Source organism: Poecilia formosa, unplaced genomic scaffold (assembly GCF_000485575.1).
Source record: "Poecilia formosa unplaced genomic scaffold, Poecilia_formosa-5.1.2 Scaffold141, whole genome shotgun sequence".
NCBI classification, from domain to species: domain Eukaryota; kingdom Metazoa; phylum Chordata; class Actinopteri; order Cyprinodontiformes; family Poeciliidae; genus Poecilia; species Poecilia formosa.
In genome coordinates, this window is record NW_006800080.1 from 221629 (window position 1) to 233817 (window position 12189).

General features: G+C 38.3%; 1 protein-coding gene across 16 annotated transcripts in view; it reads right to left on the reverse strand.

The window, feature by feature from the left end:
* The window catches only part of kirrel3b (kirre like nephrin family adhesion molecule 3b), a 340233-nt gene that overhangs the window by 43704 nt on the left and 284340 nt on the right, over positions 1-12189 (reverse strand). For 12 of the 16 annotated variants that reach the window (XM_016676742.1, XM_016676750.1, XM_016676752.1 and 9 more), the window contains one exon: positions 3468-3637. In XM_016676742.1, coding sequence (XP_016532228.1) covers positions 3468-3637 — 170 coding nt within the window. The remainder of the gene's footprint in view (positions 1-3467; positions 3638-12189) is intronic. The other 4 variants (XM_016676751.1, XM_016676749.1, XM_016676754.1 and 1 more) reach the window with 1 other exon arrangement.

Below are 12189 nucleotides of genomic sequence, written 5' to 3' on the forward strand. Positions count from 1 at the left end.
ATGTCAAGATGGGCATCCTGGTAGACCCCCAAAAAGAAGGTTGAAGGCTAAAATAGGTTAAAAATGCTTCAGGGATGTGTTCTTCCACACTAATGCAAAGATTTTAGGCCAGTGAAACCTCAATTTATCTATCCCATCTTCCCTTCCAAATCACCTGTCATTCTGAATAGTGTGGATTTAAAAAAAGAAATAATTCAATTTGTAAACTGATACAAGACATTATATATATACTTATCGCATTATAGTTCAACCATCTCACTGTGCCTTTTAAAGGAACATAAAATTGAGGCATCTGCACCACTCGGGTGAATATATTAGTTTTTTTTTTTTTTGGCATTTCTGAGACTTCTAGGAAAATAATATTACAGCTCCTATGCTCTGTGAATCCCATTTCCATGTGAAGAGCCATGTGATGAAATTCATATTTGTGCGTGAGTCACTTTGAAAGCAGAGAACATTAGTTGTCAGACACGGAGTATGTCAATGTAATGTTCTCTGTGACACAATCGGGATTGTTTCCATCATAGCTCTGGACCTGTCTGCAGTCATTAATCTTAGAAACGGGGTTAGCTGGCAGCAGCACAAAGAAAAAAAAAATCAACCTCAGTCCACATCACAAATTGAGATATTTTCTTATTTAATACCAAATAAAGCTCCAAACAATACACATATGACCAGATTACAGGACAATAAGTTTATGTGTAATTAATATTTTCTGACCTTCTGAAGGTAAGAGAAACAAAGAAGCTTATAACAATAAGCCACTGTTTTTTTCCCTTTATCTGTTTGATTAATGTGGTTTTCAAGCATTATTGGAAATTGTGCAGCATAAACACTCTCTTATGTTACAAACAAGCTTGATAGCAAAAGAAATAGCTGCCCCAAAAACCACATGGTAACCTTTTGCAACTAAAGATGAACCACTTCTGATCTATGACAAAAAGATCAGAAGTGGACAATTTTTTCCTTTGTAGACTTTGAGGTCAAATATTATTTTTTTTTTTATTCATTAAATTTCTTGAAACTGAAACCACCTACAAATTTTGTTCGGTGAGGATTTAAACCAGTAGTGTGCACTTTATGCACATTTTTTTCTAGTTTAGCTTTGATACATAAAAGGGAATACATTCTAGCAAGACATGCAGAACATTTTTTCCTCTTTTAGGTTGTACATTATAGTAGAAAAAGTCCAAATTAAAATTAAAATTAATTTGTTAGCCATTACAGTCATGCAAAACGTAAGCACTAGTTAAGATATAACAAATAAATACATAGATTTTAACAATAACTTGCTTGATCAGACCTAATTAGTGTGTTGCATAAGCACCAATTATTCTCTGATCCACTTTAAATCAAAACCTGACAACAGTATCTTTGGTAAGGATGGCAAAGATGGACAACAATAGAATCAACTGTTAAAGTCATCCTCAAACTCCTGCATCAAATTATTATTATTTTTTATTTAACTTTTCCAAGACAGAAATGTATGGAGACCTTTTCAGTATGGCTTTGAGCTAAAGGCCTTCATTTAATGTTTTAATTTAATGAGATTTATATGTGTTGATATGTAAATTCTTTCTCTCCTTTGGTGAGCTTCTTCATTATGTACTGCAGTTATAAATTCCTAAGCTACCCTCACTAATGATAAGCAGTGCAACGTTTTATGAACTCTGCTTTGGTCAAAAGCAACACACATGGTTGCCAAATGTTAGTTTTAATCATATAGTTTTTCATTTAATCACTGGTCCAGTAAATAGATTTCCATGAGGTCACAGAGATGAGGTTTGGGTTGGGTCAGAACTGTCATTACATATGACACCATCAGTAAAGCCATCTTTGTGAACCCTTCGCCACATCTGCTCACATTAGACCTCTTCATCTGTTGGATATGAGGAGACCATCAGAGCAGATGATTATGTTTTCAAAATGTCCCCCTGCTGCTCTGCGGACCCAAGAAAAGTCATCTTGGTTTAATTGAACCCATTGCTTTTTAATGTTAGGCAATAGAGATAAGAGAGGGAGAGAGGGGGGGCTCATACTCGGGCTCAGCGGAGGCATGCGAGCATCCGTCACCTATTGGCGCTGGATGTCTTCATATCTGCCTTTTGCTCCTGAGGAGGAAGTGAAGGTAGGAAGCACGCTCCTCCGCCTACCATTAGCAAACAGCACCTCCGGCAATCACTTTATTCAAAGCGGCCTGGTGCCGTACCTCAGCCCAATCAATGGCATTTATCTGCTCTTTGAAAAAAGCCGATAATGGGATGAGACAGCGCAGGGAGAGGAGGAAGGCAGGGGTGGTGTTAGTCGCCTAAAGTGCCTTGCCTCTTTATGTGCTTTGTTTAAACATAAATAGAATATAACCGATTTAAATGGATGACTAAGCCTTGAGAATAAATGTGAATGCAGAGTTTAGGTTCATGTGGCCACAGCATAAAAGATTTTGGAACTGCAGTGACATCCAAAGTCTAAGGACAAGCTGCGGCTGAGAATCAAACTGTGGGATAAAACATTCAAGAACCAGAGCATTGTCTGATCATGCAAGCTTCTGTAGGACGACATCAAAACGCTGGAAAGAGACGCAAAGTTATTGATAGTCTCATGATCTCACCATCTGTTTGTTTTAGTACATTTGTAAACGAGAGGAAGTGAATGTTTGTGTTTTTAAGGAATATCACTTCATAAAAACAACCAAAAGGCTGAGGCAAACACCCACCTCACACTGAGGCGCAATACATCTGAAAAATACTTTAGCACCGTGCTGCAGTTGCAGCAGTGTATATATGTATGGTGCAAGGTAATTAGCTGTTAAATAAGTAAATTATTATGATAAGTATTGAATTAAAAACATCACTAGAGCTGAAAAAGTTATTAAACGCCAGGAAGCAAAATGGAATCTTTAAGGATTTATAAAAGAAATCCTGTAACTCACCTGTCAGTGTAAATTAAAATCAGCTTGCTTCTCAAGTCTCGCAATAGGCAAAACAAAGAGCTTGTTCAAGACTTCAAAACCTGATGTTAGTATTTGTTCCAGATGCATTTAAGTATTCCAGAATACTATAACCGTAATGTATTGAAGAGAATTCAAAAGAACCATCAGAAATACTTTGCAGGTGCAGTCTTCCCTACATAAGCTCTCCCTGCTCACTTCATCAGACTCCAAAGCAGAAGGAAATGGATTTTGAAGCTTATGTAAAGATTTACCTTTTTCCTTTATCATTCCACTTTATTGCGTCATAAAGAACTTTATTGACTAATTAGTTTTGATTTCTTTCCATGTGTGATTTTCTCGGGTTCAGGTGTGAATACCAGGTCAGTAGCCTGATTATGAATATATTCACTCAGAAAACTGTAGAGAAAAACGAGGAAGATATATAACCGACAAACAAACAAACAGGCCACAGTCCTTCTGAACAATGTCATACACAGCCCCCCGCCCTGCTGGTCTACGTACCTGTTATGACACACACCTCAGTGCTTACCTTGGAGTACATGGCCCCGTTTAGGACCTCTCCATTCCGGATCCAGATAATGGATGCCGCAGGTTTGGCATTGTCAGCGTGGCACGTCAAGTTTAAAGGATCGCCAGCTCTCAGGCTCACCACAGGTCCGCCACCGATGACTGGGTCGTCCGGGGGTACTATTGACACACACACACACACACAAAAAAAGGAGTTGTAAGCCCTGGAGGTGTTAATTAATATCTTGTTTACCACTGGGGCATACAAGCAAATTACATTGCTTTCGTTATTAAAATAGACTTCATTTAATTTGTTTCTTGCACCGCATACACACAAACCAACAATGAACAAACAAACTAACTCTTAATTTCTTAGTTTCCACGTACTTCATGATCGTCACAAGACACTAGGGCCTACACACATAATTAGCAGGTTGTTTTTTTTTCCATCTCAGGTTGGCCATGGAGGGTGTAAAACTGCAGTCAGAAAGTACATTTGCTAAAAGAAAAGCAACGTATGCAGTGGTGTGAAGCTTAGGAAGTCAAAGTCGCAGCGTGACTCTCCAAACAACAATCAACTCTCTCGACACTCGGTGCAGAGCCTCCGCACACATACAGTACATGTCACGGGTAAATGTAAGTCAGTCAAATCCATTACACTGATCAGATGCGCGCATGTACTTTCCTCTGCTGTGCCGCTCGCAGTGTTGACAAATACAAACGGAGAAGGAGAGCATCAGAGCCGCATGCGTGCCTCCTATGGCACACATCAAAGTCCTGTTCTTGTTTTACCCATGAGTTGATCTGTTTTCCTTTTTTTTCTCCTTTCCTCTTTCGGTCTTTCGTTTTTTATAAGTGAAACTGCTGTGAATTATTGATTGACCTGAGTTCTCATTACAATGCAAATCTGGGGCAAGATGAAATCAAAGCCTTGCAAGCAGCTGCCATATTCCCCTGCAATAGCATCATGATTGGAGAGGAGGTTGTTATGGGTGAGATATCTGCTGTCAAACATATCTGAGACGGATGAAAGGAGAGGAAAAAATTTAATTTGGGGTGTGTTTGTGAAATTAATGAAAAATAGCATAAAGTAATCTTTTATGGCAAGATATATGTATGAACTTTCCCCCTGAACAAGAGCGCATATACAGTACTCTACATCTACTGCTTCTGAAATAAAAAAAAGGATAAAAAAAGTATTGCTTCTTCCAATTTTACTTCAGTTTGAAGTGAATAATCAAACAAATTCCAAAGTTCTATCTCAAAGCCAGATAACTGGGTTTACTTTAAAGCTCTTTACTTATTAGATCTTTATTAAATCAGAACACAGACTTTGATATATTTGGCCAACTTTTTCTTAGTAAAAACCCATTATATTTACAAGGATTAGTAGCTAAATTAAAATGGCTAAAATTGGAAAATTGACTGTAGGTCCTGGAATTCACATGGACATGAGCTTTACATATAAATAAGTAACGTTTATTGACACTCACCGGCAGGAATCACAAATAGCAAATTAGCCAATGACATGACAGTAACTCAATCCATGTAGCGCTTGGTGAGGTTTATAATGGGCATCAGAATGGGGAAGAAAGGGGATTTAGGTGACTTTGAATGTGGCATGGTTCTTGGTGCCAGATGGGCTGGTTGGAGTACTTCTGAAACTGCTGATCTACTGGGATTTTCAGACATAACCATCTCCTGGGTTCACAGAGAATAATTCAAGAAAAAAAAAAAAAAAACTTTAATGAGCAGCATTTCTTTGGAGAAAATTAAACAGACAGAAGACCTATAAAATTGGTTAGGCTTGAAAGAGACATACAGCTGAATATAACTGGCAAACAAGGCGGAAGAAATTAAAAGGTTGTTGCACACCTTTAACAAAGTTGACTCAATAAAGGGCTGTTTAATAAAATCGGGCTGCAAAGGGTCACAAATCTGTTGTATAAATAAAAGACTTAACTGAGCTACATTTCCACTGTTTACTTACTACAAAGTAGTAATAATCTGACAACAGCATTTTGAATGAGACAGGAGGTGAGAAAGAAGTTTATCTAGTCCTTCAAACAGGGAATTGCAATCGTCTAAGCATGAAAACAAGAATGTGCTGACAATTTTCTCTCAATCAACAAAGGGGACTACATGCTACAGTTTGGATTTTTTTTCTATAAATGAAGAAAAACAAACAAGAAATTGATTTTCCATGTGAATCAAGCACTGCTATTCCACATACAGTTGCTAGCGCTGTTGCCTTGAAGCAAGAGGGTGCTGGGTTCAAATCCTAGCAAGGAGGTTTTTTTTTTTTTGCTCACAATTTGCATGTTGTCCCTACACATGTGTGCAACATGTCAAGAAAGTATGCCTTCCTCCAACAGTCCAAAAACATGCACTATGCAAAACATGCAGCATTCATTTTCCAAAAGGTGTGAATGTGACACGTGTGGGGGTGCCTGTTCTTTTTGTCTTAGTGTTGCCTTATGATGAAATAAAAAAAAAAATATGTTTAGGTAGGGTGCATTCCTTAGCTCACTGACCAGTGGAAAAGGGCATCATCTGACTTAGATTTTGTGCAAAAGCAAGCCACCGCCTTGCTGATTCATGGACGTATTTCTAGTAGGGCTTCAATCAGTTAACAGTTAATAAACAGAAAATGAAAGAAGACATTCTATCCAGTGGGGAAATGTTTAAAAAGACAGATGATTTTCATTGGCAACGGGATGATTTTAAAATTATTGTAGCTGTACAAAGCAGTCCATGAGGGGTTTTGTTTTTGAAATCCAGGTTGAAAAGAATAAAATGTGGTGTAAAGAAATTACTTCAGGCTCTTTAAAGTAGGAAGACACTTAAACCTTGCCTAAATAAGGTGTCAGAGCAGGGATCTGAAACTCATATGAACATGATGAATGTCGTCAAACAATCAGTTGTAGCAGAATGTATAGAAAAAAAAAAACTACCCATAAACATTCTGTTAAAATGTTATAGCTTTCTCTACATTCAATTTGGACTTCTTGAGATTAAATAACATCTAACATCTTTTCACACTGATGTGATTTGGCTCTATACTACAATAACAAACTGATTTATTTTGAACGATAATACTTAAGTACACAACTCATCTTGAATTCCTATTTCTGTGGCCCTCTATAGTCTATTACAGGCCAGATTTGGCCCCGGGGACCTGGGGTTTGACACATGTATTGAAAAGTAACAATGAATTATCACAGACAAGGAGCACAAATAATATGATTTCATCCTGTAATTGGTGGGCTGCCAGTTAGATCTAAAACTGTTTTATTGCTAAAAAGGATGGATGTTTTTAATTTGATTATCCGTACCACTCTAGTACTTTGCTAAAGACAAGCACGTCTTTGTGCTAGTGCTGCAGCTGATTAGTAGATGGGGGTGGCTTTTCAGTCTTTGGCTGTTATGACTAATGCATTTTCCTTACATAACATTATTGATTAAAACCATGTGAAATGTTTCCTTGCTCAAATAATCAGAAAACACACCCATCAACCCCGCACATTTACCATGAGTAATGGCTGATTCAGACCTGCGTGGGAACACTGAAGTCTGTACTCTGACTAGACCAGACTACTTCGACTCCGGCCAGCTGGCCAAGCAAATCTGCTATTTCAAAGACATTTCAGAATCACTTGTTCCCTATATCTGCTCGAGTTTGAGATGCAGCGTTGGTTCTGGCATGGCTCCCTTTCATCTTTCTCCTCATTAATATGTAGAGGGTGGGAGAGGTGGAGGAATCCCAGGTCAAAACAAGCAGGTCAGACAAGTGAGCAAGCTGATTTTTGCAAGGAGGAAAGCATCTCTGTGAGAATGCGGCCACCTTCTGTTCTTTCATCGTCAATTGGAAAGAGGGTCACGAGGAGGGTCCTATTACGGTAGTTTATTCTCATGCTAACAATCCAGTGCCTGCTTGATATGCAAATGAGACAAGGAGCATGAGAACAGCATTATGAGCCAGAAATGCAGACAAAATAAAAGTGAGACTCACTTCATGACAGCTGATTGCAAAGATCCAGAGATATTGGCTTGCTGTCAGCATTCTCCAGCAGACATGACTGAAACATTAATTAAATGTCAAGCATATAAGGCAGCCATAAAGGCTTTCATATGGAGAGGAGAAGATTAGATAGGAGAGTCTGACAGTATGTGACTGATAGGACTCTCCCTTGAATAGCGCACATTCAGGAGGGGTGATTTTCCCGTTATTGCTCAAAGTGCTCAAAGCTCCAAGGAAAGGTGAGATCACAAGTTTTTCATCCTTTCTCTCCAAGGAGGAAAAAAAAAGAAAAAAAAAAGATCTCCGAGGCATGTTAACACATATCGGTGTCTGTATAAAGGTGCTAGCTTCGGAAAGCAACACCACTAATGAACTTGGTTATGTCTTCATTACATAGTTAAGTCTATATGCCTCCTTTAGTCTCAGTTAAAATGTGTCTTACCTTTTTTCTTTTCTGGAACAGCGATGTGAAGCACACAAGAACATCGTAAAATTTCTGCTTCACCACTTCTCCACAGGTGTAGTGGAGTTACATGAAAGTCAAAGGCAGAAATCTCTGTGCTGTGGAACACATTCAGGTCATGTCACGGTGGAAGTGGTGGTATCCTTGCCAGCAAAACACTTTGAGGGGAGGCACTTGACTTGGCTGCCTTAATATCTTACTCTCCTTCACTGTATTTCAGGTCCCCTGGGAAGAGTACCAGTGGTATCAAAATACAATGCCTCGTCAAGGTGTTTATACCTCTTAAACACCTTAGAACCACTCCTTGCTATAAAACAGCTGTGAGTCTTTTGCGGTACTGCAAGCTTTGTACATCTAGAGACTTGTATACTTTTGCCCATTGTTTTTTGCAAAGATGCTGGAGCTCAGTCAGACCGGATGAGAAGCATCAGTGAACAATATTTGAGAATTGCTGCAGACTATCAGTTGGATTCAAGTCTGGTGTGTCACTGGCCTGTTCTAACAGATTAAACATACTTTGGTGGTGTCTAAAGTTGGTCCTTGCATGTTTTAGATGTTGCTTTGGTTCAACACGCCTCGATCAAATGGGGAACTGGGGAACTTAAAGTGATGTCAAGAAGGGATCATTCAGTGATTTAAATCAGCTGTGTTGGAACAAGGATGCATCTAACACATGCAGGGCACTAACCCTTGAGGATTGAAGATGGACACCTCTGATCTAAATCATTCTGTTGTAACTGGCTGTGTGCCTAAGGTTAATGTCCTGTTGGAAGGCCAACCTCATCTTCAGTCTCAATCAATAGGTTTTCTTCAAGAATTACCTTCGATCTCCATTCATCGTCCCCTTAAGTCTGACCAGTAGTTTTGTCCCTACTGAAGAAAAGCATCACCGGCACCACCGTTTTGCATTGTGGGACTTGTGTGTTCAGGGATATGTCCACTATAAGTTATAAGGTTATTGCATACATAGTGTTATACATGTAGGGCAAACATTTCTTTCAAATTAATGCTTTGTGTCAAAACTAAAACCAGAATTTCTTTCGGATTCTGCCAATAGTTGCGTTGTTCATACAGGACAAAGATTTTAGGTAAATGCAGGTGTTTTTTATTAAATATCTACAAAAGAAAAAGAAACAGTAGCACTATAGAAACAACAAAATTCCCTAATCACCTACTATACACAATTGTTTATTAGGATAACTGAGTCTGTAACTGTAATCTTCATATAACCTAAATAGGAAGACTGTTTTTCCTTCCATAGTTAATATTTAGCCATAGTCATATTTCAAGTTGGAGGTATGTACAGTATCTTTACATAAGTGCATATTTTTGAGTTTTGTAAGACATTTTTATCAGCTGCCTGGTTAGGTAATAATAAAGCAGCGCATACGAGGAAATTAAACTGATTTTATTTGAAAAAAATAAAGTAGGCGGTCTGAGTGCAAACATTACAAAGGTATGAAGTCCTGCTCTCAAATTGAAAATATAAGCTCTTGATATCTCATATTTATTTTAATATCTGTATATGTGCAAGCATGAACTCTGTGAGAAAATTTGAGTAATTGCTTGGTCAGGTAGAAGAGAAACTATAAACAAAGGTATCAATCTAATACTCACCGTTGTACAAATAGTAATGATATTTAGACCAATACACCCAGCCCACTCATTCTTTGTCTTAAAAACTTCTATTATTTTTTATTCTTGACATATTTAACTATAAACTTTGAATTGGGTTTCTCATATAAAAAAGAGAAAGTGATGTCAGATGGACTGAGCTTCGTTATCATTTACTTTTAGTGCAAAATCAAAGAGCTCCATAAACGAAACCAAAGCATATTAATGTGTAATTAACTCAGAGAAGCAAGGTGGTAAGCCCTAATGAGCAAATATTTTTCTTCTGTGTTTATACCAACGCATGGGATGATACTCCATAACATATAACGTCTATTTCAACACCGATACTTCTTCTTCTGCATTCACTGTTACATGTCTACTATGCACTGCTGTTTAGTGTATGTCAATGTGATGTTGGATATTTGTGTATTTTCATGTTTCCCAATAGAAGAACTTGGTGTAAAACAGCAATTATGGCAAGCCAGACACAATTTATTTTAGTCTTTTCCTGACTTAAAAAAAACAACATAAATTATTAGAAATACACTTGTGATCGCCTAAAGAATAGGCAAACTTTGTGTTTGTAGCTTCCTTGGAAGATGAAGGGATTGGTAAAGCAGGGAAACGGGGGAAGATTTGATCAATAAGTCAGCATCCAATAAACATGCAAATGACTGAAAAAAGAAAAATAATAATAAAACAAATATATTTCTCTTCATCTGAGATCTTTCACAGATCCCTTCCTGCGGCTGCCAGGTCTGACTGTTATACAGAGGCCAAGCCTTGAACTTGAATCAGCCATCATCATTACTGGGCTGTTTGCAAACTTGGCAGTCCCTAATGGTTCTAAATTAGCTCTTTACTGCAGCCATTCGATGGACTTGGCATAAGTAGTGTGGTCAGTGGTACAGATTGATCGCTCCTCTTTAATTACAGGGCTGACTCACTGCTAACCCTGCTTCACTGACTTCTCTTTTTTTTTTCTTTTTCGGAAGAATAATAATGAAATCCCTTTCAATACTTTCACAATTTTTATTCTCCATGAAACCTGTGGGCATTCACCTTTAGAAATCAGGTTTTGCGAGTATTACTGTGATTACAGGTTTTATACAAATCAAAGATTACAGACTGCAGAGCTGCCACAAAGGATGTGCCTGTCGGTAATAATCAAAGATGTAAGGTTTGTGTCTTAGCTAAAGAAAAACAGCTCCCAGATACAGTGAGTTCATTACTTTAATCATTTGAAAGATCTTAATAGGGTCACATATTTTGAGTTGTCTTTAGATCCAGTGGCTTCTCTGGATCACAGATGTCATGGTGAGTTACACGCTTCAAGCAGTCGTTTTTTTTCTGTCTCTCTCTGAAGAGAAAAATCCAAATTAGTCTGTCACAAGCAGACTATTACATCACCCCATCCCAGCCTTTTTGTTAGATACATTCCTCTATTTTATCTTCAAAGCTGAACAAAAATGCCTTACTCATTCTTTGTCTTAAAAACTTCTATTATTTTTTTATTCCTGACATATTTAACTATAAACTTTGAATTGGGCTTCTCATATAAAAAAGAGAAAGTGATGTCAGATGGACTGAGCTTTGTTATCATTTACTTTTAGTGCAAAATCAAAGAGCTCCATAAACGAAACCAAAGCATATTAATGTGTAATTAACTCAGAGAAGCAAGGTGGTAAGTCCGTCACCTCAAAGAGGGGCACGGATAAACCCTTGGGAACCATAAAACCACCTTTTGATTTGTGAAACATAAAATGTGTATACCACAAAAAGATAACACCGGCGTGTATGCGAGGAAGCAGATTACCTCCAGTTTGGGTGGATGAAAAATCTGCTTTGATATTGGCGCTGCTGATGGCAAACCTGCTGGCATCTTCAGGACTGAACTAGCGCTGGAAGAGCTCCACCAAATCAGATGGTTGGAATACTGAGACTATCCCCTGCTTTACAAGAGTGCGAGCGCGGGAGGAGGAAAAACAATTTGGAAGCAAATGAATGAGAGCAGGCTTCTCAAAAGGAAGCTGGAAGGAGAAGGCATTGTATGACAGTTGTAATGCGGCGCTTCGGCAATGAGCTTCCTGACTTGTATATTTTTGAAGAACGCTCGAACAGACTGCCTGTCGTCCCATCGCAACAGCTTGCAAAGTTTCTGATAGATAGATCAGAAAAGAAAAAAAAGAAGATGAGAAAAGGAATGCCCAGCACAGGTGGAGACGTGAGACATGTTTGGCTCACTGGCCCAGATCACCATCCCTCTTTGGGAGCTGTCATTGTGCATCTGTTTGACAACTACTGCATTCTCAGCTACATGCGTGCAAATGAATACACACACACACACACACGCACACACACACATGCAAGCACATAGACACAAATAGAATGAGTAAATTAATGAATATTAAAAAAAAGACCAACAAAGGCTAGTTCATTTACCCTTATAAGTTGCAGATGATAATAAGAAGCAGTATGACAGAAAGTTGTGAGCATGGTGTGACTATACACTAAAGCTGTGAACTTAAAGTTACTTAAGACATACACTGTTTATCTGCCATTTGTAAACATTTTTCAGCCCAGAGGTTTGTAGAGGATAAACCACACATTGCAGGAAGAGAGTACCTACAAAGT